The sequence below is a fragment of the Vombatus ursinus genome, unplaced genomic scaffold, assembly GCF_900497805.2.
Source record: "Vombatus ursinus unplaced genomic scaffold, bare-nosed wombat genome assembly UNPS02010304.1, whole genome shotgun sequence".
NCBI classification, from domain to species: domain Eukaryota; kingdom Metazoa; phylum Chordata; class Mammalia; order Diprotodontia; family Vombatidae; genus Vombatus; species Vombatus ursinus.
In genome coordinates this window covers 954545-972278 of record NW_020950082.1, presented here as the reverse complement: position 1 = coordinate 972278, position 17734 = coordinate 954545, and the positions used below count along the sequence as shown (strand labels likewise).

Here is a 17734-nt window from a genome sequence, read left to right as displayed (position 1 = left end):
TTCTCTAGTAAAGTTAGCACTTAAGCTTCAGCTTGTAAATCTAATTAGCAATCATTCCTACTAGAGTTGGCTAATGGCACAATTGTTGGGATAACAAACACAAACAGGGCTGCAATAGGGAAAGTCACATCTCACTTTTTTTCACTTTGTACTCAATGAAAACAACAACTGTGAACAATGGAAAACATGAAAAAGAAAGCAATTAAAACTAAGTGATTAGTCTTCTATTGCACAATAGAGAAGGTGTGATTTGTCTTTGAAATGTAGGACAGTGCATATTTTTAAAAAGAAAAAGAGAAGATAATTCCTGTAACTAATTTGGCTTTCCCAGGGAATTTCTGCACTGAGGTTTTCCCTAAACCAGATAAAATCACAGGGCCAAAGCAATTTGCTTTTGCAGAACTAATCAGATACCTGAGCTAATTTTACTGACTTGAAAACTGGAAGATTCTTTTTTAATTTTTTTTTCTTTGTCTGTGAGGAAGAAAGCACCGAGTACTTTATTTACCTCAGGCACACCAGTCATTCAGAAGTGGTCCAGTATTCTCCTCAAAATCCTGAAGCCTTGAGGTATGTGAACCATTTTCATACTAACATGTATTTTCAAAGTGAGTATCGGAACATCTGTGTGTGACCTTGTGTGTGGGTAGTTAGAGTTGGAGGTTAGCACAGTGAAGATAAGGTCATATCAATCTTTGGAGAGGTGAATAATAAATTTAATCTTAATATGCAAAGGAATAATCTGAATGAGGACAATTTATACAAATTTGCATAAATCAAATGCATTAAAACAATTGTGACTTTCTTACATGTTAGCTATACCATTACAGCCTCAGACTTACTTCAGAGATCCAGGGCTTTCCATGTGACCTGACAATGCACCCAAAAGATCCCTGAACCTTGCCATTTGGCCTACAGTTATTCTCTTAGGTGCTTCAGGCCCTTGCAGTTGATCCCTCTGATATCTATGGTCTCCTCCAGTTAGACTGTGATCTTCCTGAAGGGAAGGGCAGCCTCACTTTTCTGTTTGTGTCCCCAGAACTCATCATAGCACATAGTTAATACTTAATTCACACTTTTTCATTAATTTATTCATCTCAAAAGATTTTACTAAGAACCAGTGGGTACACGCTGTCAAGAGTTTGGCTGCTAGAAAAATAAGGCAGCTACTTAATAACTGTCAGGAGGTAATAGAAGAGAGGCAAGATATAAGAGGAAAAAAAAATCAACCTTATGTTATTCGACTTAAATGTTTCTTACCAAAATATATCAATCAACGATTCAAGATCTATTAAGTGCCTACTATTTGTTGTGTAGGCTAAGGGGAAACAAAAAAAAAAAAAACCACAAAGCCACACCCCATCTTCTCCCCTCTCCATCAAGAAGTTTACCCTAATTCCACACATACATATATGTAAATATATGTGGGAATATAAATCATTTCCAAATAGTTTCTATGAAAGGAGGTAAAATTTAGCAGTGAGGTACCCTATGTAGGAAGTGTCATGCAAGCTGACCTTGAAAGGGATCTAGGGATTTTAAGAAGCAGAGGGGAGAATAGAGCATTCCAGACATAGGGAAAAGCAAAGGCATAGAAAAGAAAATGGAATGGTACGCAGAAAGAACAAATAGAACAATTTGGCTAGAATAGAGAGTATGGGAAGGGGACCACTGTGGAATATACCTAGGAAAAAATATCTAGATCCAGACTGGAAGGGGCTTTAAATTCCAAATAGAAGAGTTAGTATTTTATCTTAGAGACAACAAGTGACTTCTTGAACAGAGGAGTAACATGATCGGACCTAGGCTTTAGGAATATCATTTTGGCAGGTGAGTGGAAGATGCATTAGAGTGGGCTGAAGATAAGTTGGCCAGATGAAAAAGGCTTGAAGCAGGAAGCCAATTAGGAAGTTATTGTAACAGCCCAGGTGAGAAGTAATTAGGTTCATGTCCTTTGATTGGAGAGAGAGGGATAGATGTAGGAGCTAAGGATGACTGCAAATGGTAATATGGTTGACTGGACGATTTGTGTTGTCTCCAAAAGAAAGAGAGAAGTTTGAGAATGGGGTGGATTTAGGGCAATGGTAAAGAGTTTTGTTTTTGATATATTCAGTTTGAAATGATGATGGGATGCCCATTAAGCTATGTCCAAAAGGCAGTTGTATAAAAATGTGTCTTAATGCAATTTCCTAAGAGTTGAACATTTATTTGGTTGATGCCTAACCCTTTGATTCAAATGCTTAAAGTGCTTGTAGAGGAAGAAAAATACATAACTGGGTTTTGTGTTATATAATAGAGATGCAAATCAACACTGCAGGATATGCTGTTACTTTTCCCCCCCACCCCACCCCCCATCCTCAATACTCACATATATCTGTAGTGTAGGCATAGGGCTCAATGTGCTTATTTTAACATTACATTTAAATTTTTCTTTTTAGTATTAAGAAATTATGAAAATCAGTGTACTCTGGTGGAACACAAAGCATTATTTAGTGACTCTGATAAAAATAGAAACAGCCTAAAAACCTAGTAAGTCTTTTCTTTTGCTGGGGAAAAAAACCTAATTTTTTTCCTATGATCCTTTGGATATATTTTCAAATCTAAACATAGTCATAAAATTGTAAGACTTTAGAACTGGAAAAGACCTTTAAGACTATTCAGTCTAACTCTTTCCTTCCAGGAGCTAAGCAAATTGAAGCCCAGAGAAGTTGTGATTTATCTAGGGCCAGAGAATTAGTGGAACAGATAGAACTGAAATGAAAGACTCCTGATTACCACCAGGTACTATTTCTATCACACTATGCCACCATTGAAAAGGTGATTTTTAAGTATTTTTGGACTTGAATGTTCTTTTTTATCTATTATAATCCATCACTTCCAAAACACTTCCAAGGCATATATTCCATATACATTGCAATCTTACTACCTGAGGAAGGGAGAGGAAAAGGGGAAGGGAAAGAGGTATGGGAAGGAGAAGCCTAAGAATATAAAATCTGACACTGCTTCTATCTCTTCTCCTCTATTTGCCAGGAAGTGATAGGACTCATTGTCATGATCTTAGTCTTTATTTTTTTTAACGTTCAGCTTTAAGTCAGTTTTTACACTCTCCTCTTCTGCCTTCATCAACATCTTAATTCTTCACTTTCTGCCATCAGTGTGGTATTGTCTGCACACCTGAGTTTGTTGATATTTCTCCTGACAACCTTAATCCCAGCTTTTGATTCATCCAGCCTGGCATTTCACATGAGGTATTCTGTATATCCATTAAATAAATAAGGTGATAATATGCAGCCTTGTCAAGCTCCTTTCCCAATCTTAAACCAATTAGTTGTTCCATGTTCAGTTCTAATTGTTGCTTCTTGATCTGCATATGAGTTCCTCAAGAGACAAGTACATTTATCTTGTACTTCCATTTTTTTTTTGAGTGCTTGCCACATTTCGTTGTGATTCACAGAGTCAAAGGTTTTAGTGTATTCAATGAAGCAGAAGTAGATTTTTTCCCCCTGGAACTCACTTACTTTCTCCATAATCCAGTGAATGTTGGCAATTTGTTCTCTAGTTCCTCTGCCTTTTTGAAAACCAGCCTGCTCTTCTGGTAATTCTTGGTTCATATATTACTGAAACCTAGTTTGCACATCTGAAGCATAATCTTGCTGGCATGTGAAATGAGCACAATTGTTTGGCAATTTGAACATTCCTTGACATTGCCCTTCTTGAGGACTGGAATATAAACTGATCTTTTCCAATCCAGTGGCCACTATTGAGTTTTCCAAATTTGCTGGCATATTGATTGCAACAAGTGTTAACAGTGTCATCTTTTAGGATATTAAATATCTCAGCTGGAATTCCATCACCTTCGCTAGACTTATTATTAGCAACACTTCCTTAGGTTCACCTGACTTTATTTTCCCAGGATGCCTGGCTCGAGATCAGTAACCATATCATTATGGTTATCAGTGATGTTAAGATCTTTCTTGTACAATTATTTTATATAGTCTTGCTACTTCTTTTAAATTTCTTCAAATTCTGTTAAGTCCCTACCATTTTCCTCTTTTATCATGTCCATTTTTACATGAAATGTTTACCTGATATCTCTGTTTCTTGAAGAGATCTCATGTCTTTCCTATTATGTTGTTTTCTTCTATTTCTTTGCATTGCTCATTTAAGAAAACCTTATCTGTCCTTTCTTTTCTCTGGAATTCTGCATTCAGTTGGGTATATCTTTCCTTTTCTCATTTCCCTTTCCCTTTTTCCTCAGCTATTTGTAAAGCCTCATTAGACAGCGATTTTGATTTCTTTCTCTTATTTTGTTTTTGCCTCCTGTACAATACTGCGAACGTCTGTCCATGGTTCTTCAGGCACTTTATCTACCAAATCTAATCCTTTAAATCTATTCATCACCTCCACTTCATATTCATAAGGGATGTTATTTAGTTCATACCCATATGGTCTGATGGTTTTCCATCCTTTATTCAATTTAGGTCTAAATTTTACATTAAGAAGCTCATGATCTGAGCCAGAGTCAGCTCCCGGTCTTGTTTTAGCTGACTTTATAGAGCTTCTCTGCCTTTGGTTGCAAAGTAAATAATCGATGTGATTTCTCTATTGACCCTCTGGTGATGTCCATGTGTAGATTTGTCTTTTGAGTTATTGAAAAATAATGTTTGCTATGACCAATGAGTTATCCTGACATATTCTATTAGTCTTTACCCCCTTTTATTTTGCAATCTAAGATCAAACTTGCCTGTTATTCCAATTTTCTTTTGATTTCAAATTTTAGTATTCCAATCCCCTATGACGCATGTAACACCTTTTCTTGGTGTTATTTCTAGAAGAGGTTGTAGGTCTTCAGAGCACTGGGCAACTTTGAGCTCTTCCACATCACTGGTTGGACCACATACTTGCATTATTGTGATATTGAAGGGTTTTGCCTTGGATTTTAATAGATATCATTATTATTTTGAAGATTATACCTCAATCCTGTTTTTCTCACCCTTTTGTGGAGTATGAGGGCTATTCCATTTGTTTTAAGGATTCTTGCCCAAAGTAGTAAAAGTAATGATCACTTGAATTAAATTCACTAATCCCACTTAATTTACATTCACTGACATCTAAGATGTCAGTGTTTAAACTTTCCACCTCCTTTTTGATCAGATCCAGCTTACCTTAGTTCATAGATCTTACATTCCAGATTCCTAATCTATACTGATCTTTGCAGAATCAGACTTTCCTTTCACTCCTAGACATAGCCAGAGCTGAGCTTCCTTTCAGTTTTGATCCAGCTGTTCCATTTTTTCTGGAACTATTTATAGCTGCTCTTTGCTCTTCCCCAGCAACATGTTGGGTACCTTCTGAGCTGAGGGGCTCATCTTCTGATGTCATATATTTTAACATTTTAATACTGTCCATGAGGGTTTCTTCACAAAAATACTGGAGAGATTTGTCATTTTCTTCTCCAGTGGAAATGGATCTATAATGAGCTCTTAAGTCAAAATAATGGCATATAGGGCTTCATTCTTAACCTCTTCAGGTTGATGTGTTGAAGGAAGAGGTTGCTTACCATCAGGTTTTTCCTTTGGCTTTTGTTAGTGATGTAATATCAGATAATGGTTGAAATTTTATGATTCTGTATATACATCCTTTCATACAATGCTCACAACCCTATGAGGTAGGCAGTACTTAATTACTTCAGTGGATTGATGATATAGTCAATGAAGTATTTCCTTCAAAGGTACAGATCACAAGACATTCATGTCCTCTCTCCCTGTGTGTCTATTTCCTTTGTCCTCCTATAAATCATCTATGTCCATCTATGCATTTTCACCTAAGTGTCTTGACATTATGAATGTCAACTTAGCACATAAACAATCCCCTGGATATCCCTCACTCTTACCATGTGACTATCCCCCATTCTTTTCCTTTTCAAAATCTTTCTTAAGACAAATTTTAGACCTTTTCTCTTGGGCAATTCATAGTTCGTGGTGTGTTATAGTCTACTTATATGCATAATGTGCCTTTCCATTATCCTCTTAATTCTTTGTTGGCTATGGAATTCCATGACTAACATCAACATAATATCAACAAAAGAACTGTCTGTTTAATTGTTTTTGGTTGTATCTAACTCTTTGTAACTCCATTTGGGGCTTTCTTGGCAGAGATACTATCATGGTTTGCCATTTCCTTCTCTAGTACATTTTATAGATAAGGAAACTGAGGCAAACAGGGATAAGTGACTTGCTCAAGGTTGAGGCTGACATTTAACTTGGGTCCTTTGAAATCTAGCACTCTATCCATCTGCTGCTTAGCAGTCCAACAGAAGAACACAGATGTTTAAAAATAGTCACTTTTTTCCCTCAAAAGGAATGAAATAATTTCTCTTTATCTTCTTCAATTCTGGATCAATCATCATTTACAGAGTTTACTTGGCTCACTTTTATAACTTGTCCAGCCATATGTATATCATAGTAGACTGGACAAAAGTCATCAACTTCATTCTTCACCTATTTGTGTTTTTTTTCCCCAGTGTACCTAGGGAGGCCAAATTGTTTTGAGTGATTGTGAATCTCTCCATATATTCTAGGATTTGGTATAATCAGAAGAGTTTGATCCTCAAATAGCAATACCTGAAGAACCTTACCATCTATAGGGAATTTCTCTTCCATTTAAACCATACCCTGGTCACGTTCTATGATATTGGCAAACACCTTTGTTAACCATGCCTTCTTCTTTTATGCCTCAACAAGATTATCTCTGTTGTTATGTCCCTGAAGCACTATTATATAGTAATGACATCTGCATTGGGAGACAACTTATTGGAGTCTTTATATCATAGTTTTTTTTAACTGATTCAAATGCTTTCTTAGTCAACAAACAAGTACAGTGGAATCTTGTATTTGCTATACCTTTAAGTCACATGTATGACTTCCCTATATTTGTTCTATTGTACCATATCATTTGCAAAATCCTTGTTATTAACATTTATTAACATTTTCTTTATCAACTTTGTTGGGGGAAAAGCAATAAGATGCAAGATATTTCTCAGCACTAGTAAACAGAGCCAACATTATCTCCATTATATATGTGAAAAGACTGAGGCTTGTATAGACAAAAGTATTTCTCCAAGAAAACAGCTATAAAGTACTAGCTGAAACTTGAAGGCAAGTGTACTGATTCCATATTTTTCCACTGTTATACTGCCTCCAAAACTCTGATCCATGGCAGCTATTCATAAGGTCACTTTGGGCTCATAGATGTAGATCTGGAAGGAAATTCAGAGGCCATCTAGTCCAGTCCTTTAATATAACCAGTGAAGAAACTGAGGCCCAAGGAGGTCAAGTTACATTCTCAAGGTCATTCATATAATAAACATCACAGGTAGGATTTAAACCCAGGTCTTTAAAGCCGGTAGTCTTTCTACTCTGCTTGGCTACCTCTCAATACTTATGTCTCTTTGAATTTGAGCATTTTTTTTTTCTGAGACCTGATCTCACCATTAAAAGAATCTATTATTCAATTATAAAAAAAAGGATATTAAGTAACTCAAATTTTTTTTGATATATATGTACTTAGATAATGATTGTATATTATCATATAGAAGATTAGAATTTTAGAGTTAGAAGAGATATCATTAAAAGTTGTATAGGATAATTTTCTAACTTTATAGATAAGAAAACTGAAGTCTAGAAAAAGTAAGTGATTTGCCCATGGTCACCTAGTTAGTAAGTGGTACCATTAGGAATATCACCTAGGTCTCTTGATTTGGAGTCCAAATTGCTATTGATGTCTATTAGAGGGATCTTTCTAGCTATAGTGACAAGGATAGGGAAAGTGACAGACCTGTAATTTCATTAGTATTGGGAACTCCAGAGTAGGGAAGCTTCCTTTACCACCACAGATTGATGTCTTTTGCTTACAGTACTAATAGGCCAAAGGAATTGTCTACTGTCACAAAGCCAGTATGTGTCAGAAGCAAATCTTGAACCCAGGTCTTACTGGCCTTGAAGACAACTTTCTATCTACTATACCAATCACTAAAAGACACTGTCTCAATTTTTTGGGGAAAAAAAAACATTGTTTATACTTTCATAAATGCTCTTCCACCAGAATGTTTCTTCTATAAAACAAAGCTAACATTTAAATAAAATTTTAAGTTTTTCCAAAGTGTTTTACATGTTATCTAAATTAATCCTCTTGGCAATACTTTGAAGTAGGTATTATTATATGATTATTTCCATTTTACAAATGAGGAAACTGAGGCTTAGAGAGAGGTTAAGAGACTTGCTCAGGGTCACAGCTAGTTAAGTGTCTGACATGACATTCTGATTCATGACTTATTGATTCCAAGTCTGGTACTTAATCCAGTAGGCCATCTATCTGCCTGAGGAAAGTGGCTATAACTTGCCTTCTCCTTGTTTCCTGTAATGAGTATCAGAGTGAGTTGCTTATTTCATTTTCCCATGAACCCACAAACAAATTCAGTCAATTGGCCTGGTTTGCTCTGCTTTGTGCTACAAAATTTCCCCAGGAAGTTCATTTAGAAAATGAGTGCTAGTATTGAATGACTTCTGGTCACTGTTCTCAAAGCTGATGTGTCACTGTGAAACTGCAAGAAATATTTCAAACCCTTAAAAAAGGGTCCCCTCCCATTGTGCCTGGTATGGGAAAAAGTAATGAAACCATATAAGGAACATATCTTAGAGAGTCCCTTAGAGATTTTAGAGGTTTAGTGTATAGAATTGATTCATTTATAATTTGTCAACTTACTGATATTTCTCTTTTAAAAGAAGGGTTAAAAGTCAATTATCTTTGAATAGATTCTCTCTTTAAAAGATCACCTCTATCAGCTCCATTCATTCAAGTCCCCAACTATAAGTCCAAGCCATAAATGGTAGAGATCAGGCTCAGAAGGGTTCAAGTTAAGAGAATCACTACATGTTCAGGGTACTAGAGCTAGTGTACATCAGAGTACATAAACTCAGGTCTTCTAGGCTCTGAAGCCAACCCTCTACCTGACACATTGTACTATTTCTCATTAAATATGCCTTTGATTAAATAATAATGGTTAATAATGTTTCTTGGGGACATTTTGGTTAATTCAAATTGGTTTCAATAGCAAGCAATATTTTAAAGATCATGATTTTTGAAAAACAAATTCCCTTTAGCATAAAACCTAGTATAAAGTAGTCACTTAAAAATGGTTATTGATGGACTTGTTCACTAAGGAACTAGTGAATATCAGTTGTTTAATCATTTTTCAGTCATGTGTGACTCTTTGTGAACCCGTTTGGGGGTTTCTTAGCAAAGATACTGGAATGGTTTGCCATTTCCTTCTCCAGATCATTTGAAAGATGAGGAACTGAGGCAGACTGGGTTAAGTGATTTGCTTAGGGTCACACAGCTAGTAAGTGTCTGAGGCAGAATTTGAATTCAGGAAGAGTCTTCCTGACTCCAGGCCCAGCACTCTATTCACTATACCACCTAGCTGCCTTTGTGACTTAATTAGAACTAATTCTTATGATGATAGTTATTTGTGAATGGCTATTAAACTATAGCATACTCCGTGAGTTTTTGGAAAAGTACATGGTTTTGAATTACTATCCTCTAGAAGCATGGTGAACCATTCAAGTTTACTTGTAACATATGGTCTTAATTTGTTAAAGAAGAGAATTCAGCCTTTTTTTAAAAAAAAAGTCACCTTTTCTTCTTAAGGTTTCTATATTTGTCAGAAACAAATGGGACTTCAAATATTTTCAAAGAAATTATTTTTGCTTATTTCAAAAAATTAGAGTATATAAATGGGTAGATATTGTCCAATTTTTCTGGCTTTTACTCCTTGTTCCTAACAGACTATTTTTTTTAAATTTTATACATTATCCAACCTTCACCAAACTCTCTTGCAGATATGATAATGTAATTGTTTTCTGCATTAATTTTTCCCTGTTCTAGCCATACAAATACTGTCTCCATAGCAAGAGGGGCAAAAACTCCAAAATAGCAGCACAACTACCATCTGAGTATCTGCCATATTAGAAGGTATGAAGAAAATCTATTAGTTGGAACTCCTGGAAAGCCAGTGATAAAGACAATGCTGAAAAATAAGAGGATATATCTTTAGGTTTTCCATCTTTAAATTAAAATGCGTTGCTTAGAATATATGTGTTTTACTCTGAGGCATTACCTCACACCTATGAGATTGGCTAATATGAAAGAAAAGGAAAATTATAAATCTTGGAGAAGACGTAGGAAAATTGGGACATTAATGCATTGTTGGTGGAGATGTGAACTTATTTTGGACAGCAGTTTGGAGCTGTGCTCAAACGGCTACAAAACTGTACATACCCTTTGATCCAGCAATACCACTACTAAGTCTGTAACACAAAGAGATTATAAAAAAAGAAAAAAAGGACCTACATGTTCAAAAATATTTAAAGCAGCTTTCTTTGTGCTGGCAAAGAATTGGAAATTGGGGGAATGTCCATCTTTGGGGAAATGACTGAATAAGCTGTGTTATATGAATGTAAATGGAATACTATTGTGCTATAAGAAATAAAGAGCAGGCAGATTTCAGGAAAACTGAGAAAGATTTTCATGAACTGATGCTGAGTGAAGTGAGCAGAACCAGGAGATTGTTGTACACAGTAACAGCAACATTGTGTGATCATCAACTGATTGACTTAGCTCTTCTCAGCAATACAATGATCCAAGACAATTCCAAAGGACTAATAATGGAAGATGCTATCCACATCCAGAGAAAGAACTATGGAGTCTGAATGAAGATTCAAGCATATTATTTTCACTTTGTTTCATTTTTTTTTCTTTCTTGTGATTTTTCCTTTTTGTTCTGACTCTTCTTTTACAACATGACTAATATGGAACTATGTTTAACATGATTATACATATCAGATTTCTTGCCATCTTGGAGAGGAGTGAGGGGAGGGAGGGAGGGAGGGAGAGAGGGAGAAAAATTTGGAACTCAAAATCTTACAAAAAAATGAATGTTGAAAACTTTCTTTACCTATAATTGGAAAAATTAAAATAGCATAAAGAAAATAATATATGTATTTGTGTATGACTTAACATATTTGTGTGTATTCATATATATGTATTTATATTTGTATGTATAGACACATACATACCCAAGACTTAGTACAGTTTTGAGCTATTAAAGCTTAAAACTATTCTAAGATTTTTGGAATAATATGTGTCTATATAAAATCCTTCATACTATCCCTGCCACATCTCACTGGCCCTTTTGATATGTTACAATAAGATGAATAAAAAAATTATAAGAAATATGACCAAGGATAGAGGATTTTAAACTTTGATTAGGTAACTTTAACTAAAAGCTGGTTTACCCAGATCTTTCTCAAGGTTCTGTCAATGAATGGTGTCAGAAAAGACTACCTGCTGCTTTAGAGATCTTTCTGACATATAAAATACACATATATCATATAAAACCCTGTTACAAGTGAAATGCAGCACTAGCAGCTTTCAAAGAGCTTTTCATGGCAGAGGGGGAAGGAAGAAATAGAGAGAGACAGAGACACAGAGACAGAGACAGACAGAGAGACACAGAAACAGAGACAGAGACAGATGTAGCAAAGGCTAATAGCAGGCCACCTAAGATTGGTGCTTTCTATGGAATTCCCAGTGGGATTTTATTTTGTCATTCCTATATATTCTTTCAGCAGAACTCTTAATTTTCTCCTATCTCTTAATGTTATGCTCTATAAGCATTTCAGGAAATATTGGGGCCACCAGGTCCAAAATGTCATTCATAAAATGGCCAAGATATAACACTTGTAAAAGGGCCACCATGCTTATCCCCAAAGTTCCTATTGTTCTACTATCAACTTCAAGTACTTGTATGAGAAACAGGAACCATGATATTCTTATTTTAAATACATATAAATAAACACATATTCTTGTATCTCCCGAATTATTTCAGTTAAAAACAACCAAGTTTGGGAGAAATCTGAATCATTCTTCTCTTTTGTCCTTTTGCTTTTTGAGGACTATTGTATCAACATCTGCTTTATAAATTAGCAATAGTATAATCATTTAAACTATCTTAGTGAAATCAGAAAATTGACAAATCTTTTTGTAAAGTATTTGTTCATTTGAGGTAAATTGGTCCTTCCAGGAATCCTAACAGTATATCCATGTACTGTACATGCCTATGAGATTTGCCAGTGAATATAGCTTATATCATATAGGTAATTACCCTGCTATGTAAAGAATGACAGATTGAAGAGGATCCATTTAATTTAGTATCAAAGCTCTGGAGCTTCCAGAAGTTCTCATCCTGTAAAATGTATTTACCATAGTCATGGAAAACTAACTAGCCATGCTATACACAATGCTCTTCAAAAATACTTTGGACATTCTCCAACAGACATAGAAATTAAAGATTTTAGAAGAAAGCCAAGCAGTTTCAAGTGCTAAAACTGAATGGCCTCTGAGGCAGTCATCTGTAAGAAAAGGCAATTGGCTTCCTTCAGAAAAGGAATATGAAGAGCATGTATAGAATATGGAGAAAATGATAAAATATAATATATATGCACACACACAAAGATGTATATTTGGAGGCATGGAATGAAAAGTTGTGACAGAAAAATGAGCATGACTGAAACATGAAGTATAATGAAAATCTCTTTCTTCCTATTTCAGCAGTTCTTCAACTTTCCTATCATCTAACAAGAGATACAAAAGGTAAGAAAATGAATATATGTTATAAAAAGAAAAGAATAGGATAAAAGAGGGAAGGAGGTCATGTCAGAAGAGTTTTTCAATAAAATGAAACAGAGAAACATGTAGGAAAATTAACCAGGAGATGAAGGAAAATATACTAAGTAACAAAAATAACTAACACCAATATTGTGCTTTAACATTTTTTCAGAATTGATTATCCCATGTAGTGAATAAAGAAAAAATTGCCACAGACCAAAAAAGTGAAGAAATGATTCTTGTAAATTCACACAACATAAAAAGAAGGTATATAAAATAGGAGCTCAGTAACAGTTGTTTTTTGTTTGTCCTTCGGATCTCCAAGAATATCTACAAATTACATGCCAAGAAGAAATAATTAATTAAAAGCCACATAATTTGGATTGATTATATTACTAAGTTTGTTCCTTCTGAAAATGAAATGAGTAGTCATTTTATGCTGGAAGTACCAATTATCTAAGTAAAAAACAAGTCAAACATTTCCATCTCTTCTCAAGTTGTAGATATTCTATTATCTTTCTGTATTATTTTTTCTTCTAATTTTAGGAAAATAATGAAATACATACTAATAGGAAACCAATTTGTGAAGGTAATTGACATAGCCCAATATATCTAAATAAAAAAAGAACATTTAAAGAAGACTGCATCTCTATAGCTAAATAAAAATGTCTACAAGGTGTGGCAAGTCAATTTTCCACAATTTTCACTTACTAGAATTACTGCTGTCATCCTTGGTTCCGTCGAGAGCTCCATCGGGGTGCATTTGCAAGTAGTAGCCTTGCCTGCAATATAACCTGGTCACTATACCCTTGAGCTGGGGATCTGAAAGGCAAAAATAGTTTATAATAAGCTTCATAATGTGTAATGTAATATTTTTTCTTAATTTTATTTGTTTTCTATTTTATTACCATTATTATTAATAGTATTTTGTTATAATAGGACATTCTATAGAAGAAGAATTTTTGTTTTTTCCAAGATTGCTGGAGCCATTATTATTATAATAATTTCAATTATCATAGAATAATTGATTTAGACCCATAAAGGTTTTTAGACATAAACAAGAACAACCTCCTCCTTTTACAGGTTAAAAAAAAAACCTGAAGAACAGAGAGGTAAGGTATCTTGATCAGAATTATAAATCTAGTAATTATCAAAGGAAAGATTTGAATCCAAGTATTTTTCCATAGAGAACATATATTTCATACCAAATTTTGTGTTTTCAAATGGGAAATAATGGGGCTTATTTATTTTGCTAAATTGCATAAAAATCAGGTCCTTTTTACATATTTGTTTCTAGTATTACCTTGCTGGTTGTTAATCTACAAGCAATACAAAGAACATTCTTTGCTATTTTAAAGGCTGCTAATCATTCCAAATAAAAATATAGGACAATCAGAAAACCCCTGTTGATATTTCCACATATGACGTGATTTGGTGATTGAGTTATACCATCATGTATCCTATAAAGGATACCATCCTAATCTTTGTCACTAGGGTTCATCTTGTTTTATGTCACACTCCTCAGTAATATTCAAGAACAGTCTATATCTAAATAATGTCTTCTTTACACTATCAGTGGGCAATTTGTGAAATAGAACTGATGACTTCTGATGCAATTTTCTTCTAGTACACAAATGCTTAGGTGGGGAATATTGTAAAATATCAAATAAAAAATAAAAATAAAAATAACAAGGGTGAAATTAGGTAAGGTGGAAATCACATTCTGCCCCCAAGGAGGAATAAAAAGAGGAGGGAAGAGGGATGAGGGCCTGGAATAATTCCTTGTAGGATCAGATTTTTGGTGTGACAACTCATTATAAAAATAGCATCTATAACATCCCAATTCCCTGAGATGTCAGCTGTTACCTTCTTGCTAAAAGTTGCAGAAAACTTGCTCAAAAAATTACTGCTTGAGCTCAGATTCTTAAAATCTAGCCAATAGCTCACTAGTGTTGGAATCCTTCAGAGTCTGCCCAATATGAGAGATGTTCTGATAGACCTTGTCTTTGGCTAAAGGAAGGCTTGGGTTGAATTCTTTTGGGCAGGGCCCTAGTGTTTCGGTTGTAGGGTCCCAGCACCCCTAAACCTCAACATTTTGGTGGCCCATATGGGGAAACTGACTAACCCCAAGTTCTTCTCCAGCCAAGACTGGAAGGCATGTAATCCTCCCCATCCCCCTTTTGTGCTCTGCAGTTGGGGTGGCTCTCCAAGCACCAAGGCATGGAGGTGCTTTTTGGGCAGACAGTTATGAGGCTGTCTCACACTCAGCCTAACTCTCTCACGCTCTTGGTCCACTGGTTCAGTTTGAGGCCATGGACCTGGGTATACCTTCCTCAGCACAGAGGACAAGGACAGACTCCCCTATCTGGAAGCGTATGCCCAATCCTGTCAATTCTCTCAGCACTAGGGAATTGGAGAAAATTGCAGTTGCTTTTTGGTTCCCTGAAGTTCACTCCCTTCCCTCTACACTCCTGAATCCTCCTTCATGGAGGTTACAGGGAAAAGTTAGAACAGCTAAAACTATCTTGGAAGATTCTGGAGGTTTTGTGATTGATCCTTAAGGAGTTTTGAAACTCCTTACAACTCTGGTCACTCTTTTCTCCCACTCCCTTCCCTTGAGTCAAGCGTCTATCTGTTAACCCCTCAAATAGGAGAAGAGAGTTTTGCCCTTTACCCCTCACCTTTGATTTCACCCTCCCCCACCTGGGAAAGGAAGGGGGGGAGAGGCAGCAGCTACAATGTGGGCTCCCCTGGCAATGGCCTTGGGCCCTAGGGCAACCTTTGCCTGGAAGCATCACCCAGGTTCAACACATCCTGCTCAAGGTAAAGAAGCTAGCTTGAGAATTTGAGTTAAGTATGCTCTTTTAAATCTGCAGTTTTAACTGTTAATGATGAGATGTTGATTCTCTGTGTAAAATAATTTGGAAATGAATTTAACAAAATTGAAGTCACATGATTGGTAATAGGTTTGTTTCAAGTTTCAAACTGGTGAAATTTTTGTATCAATTATGTCAAGCAACTTTTCATAATTTGATTATCACTAAAATAATTTGGCTATTGTTGGTTATTGTTTTAATGTGTAAACTAGTCAAAAAGTTTGTTTGGGTTATGGCTTACTGAGACTTTGCAAGTGTATAGAAATCTCTAATGATTGGTTTTTTACACCAGGACAAATTTAAGTTTGCAATGTAAATCCTGGAAAAGTTTTTCCTAAGCTGTGATTAGTGAAACTTGCTATGTGAGGTAAAAGCTCATAGGATTTTATTTTGAGTTGTCTGATAGATCATAATAATCCATTGATAATCAATAATCCACCATCTGAGAGAAATGCAACAAGCTACTCAGAGAATGTGATAATGGTGGGAAGTCAGCACTGGGAAAAGCTGAGAGGACAATTTTAGCCTCAGTCTAAGATGGAATCCTCCTGGCTCAGTTTCCCCATTATGTTCCTTTGAAAGGGAATGTTACCCAACTGGCTATTCCTGAGTCTGCCTATGAGGTGGATTTGATACTGCATGGTTGGAAAACTGAATTATCTGAATCCAAACAGAGCTAAGGATGTTTTATCCTCTCATATTTGGGTCCTAAATCTAGTCCCTGCTTTATATCTCAGCCCTGCAGTGTTTTCTGCCAGATTTGTGTCTTCCAGACTACAGGCCATTCACTGACAGTGGGTAGCAAACAGTGGGTACCAGCCAATGTCCCCCCATTATTCCCTGGATGCAGCTTGTGCTTGGTTTCCAGTCAACTTCCTCTTTGGGACCCTCTCAAGGCAGGGACAACTCTACACCCCTTGCCAGCAGAAAACAGTTTCAGAAGCCAAGACCTTCACCCCTTACCCCAAAAGAATTTGGGTCCCATTTGTTTGAGGGGGGAATGATGAGGATGGGATCTAGACCCCAAAAAGGAAAAACCCTGGACTTTCCCACTAGGCCAAATTGGCCTTTGCTTGAGGCTATAATCCCATCAACTGGCCTTTTATTGTGGCTACACCCAATCTCCTAATTCTGTTACCCTTAACCTAGCCTAGCCCTACCTCCCTATGGCCCCAGGCCACTTCACACCCTTAATCCTATCTAGGCTCCATTCTCTCTTGGCCACATGGTCTAGGTCCCTGGAGTTCTATTACCTCATAGACTACTTGGCCACTCCTAAATCCCTCCCATAGTCTTTCTTTATATAAGGTCCAGCTTGTCTCCATTAAGATGCTCAGATTCTTAAAATCTAACCAATAGCTCACTAGTGTTCAGACTCCTTAAGAGTCTGCCCAATATGACAGATGTTCTAATAAACCTTGTCTTTGGCTGAAAAAAAAATTACTGCTTGTATGTTAGTTTTCATGGACTGCCTTCTATCCATGTATTGGTCAGAGTAGTGACCCAAGTTTTGATATGATTTCTCTATGCAGCAGCCCAAATATTACTTTAATAAGTTGGGTATCACAATGCCTTCCAAAACAACAAAGAACTCTCAACATCATCAAAATGTTGATGATGTTACACGAATTTGAACGTGATGTCAAATGACCAACTAAATGGATTGTCTTATGAAACGATGAAACACATCTCATATCGATGTAAAGAATTAAGAGCCCATATAAACAGAAAATATGTTTGAAATGTTCCAATTATTATGTTTTAGAAACTTTGCTTTATTTCTCATTTATTATAATTGTCTGACTGAAAATGACATTTACACACTCATCAAAGAAAGAAAAGCTTTACCTAACACCTTGAGATAGATCAATATTTGATCTTTCTTTGAAGCTATCATCATCATATTATATACATCTTTTTGCACAATAATGGGCTAACAACCTACTAGCAAACATCAGCTTCCCTATAGTGTAAGAACTCATGTATATGAAAATTCAAAATAAAATAATAATGTCAATTTCAAACTTTTTGCCATAGTTAATTGATTGCTTTATGAATATTCATCATACTATAATATATTGTTAACCCCACAGCAACATCTTAAGGAGTTCAATTAATAGAAATAATTCAGT

At 35.7% G+C, this 17734-nt stretch overlaps 1 protein-coding gene across 3 annotated transcripts in view; it reads right to left on the bottom strand.

Annotated features, from left to right (window-relative positions):
* Positions 1 to 17734, bottom strand: part of FGF14 (fibroblast growth factor 14) — a 796427-nt gene that overhangs the window by 187197 nt on the left and 591496 nt on the right. For 2 of the 3 annotated variants that reach the window (XM_027854124.1, XM_027854125.1), the window contains exon 2: positions 13438 to 13548. The exons of the other annotated variant lie outside the window; for it this stretch is intronic. In XM_027854124.1, the coding sequence (XP_027709925.1) occupies positions 13438 to 13548 (111 nt within the window). The remainder of the gene's footprint in view (positions 1 to 13437; positions 13549 to 17734) is intronic. 3 annotated transcript variants of the gene reach the window in all.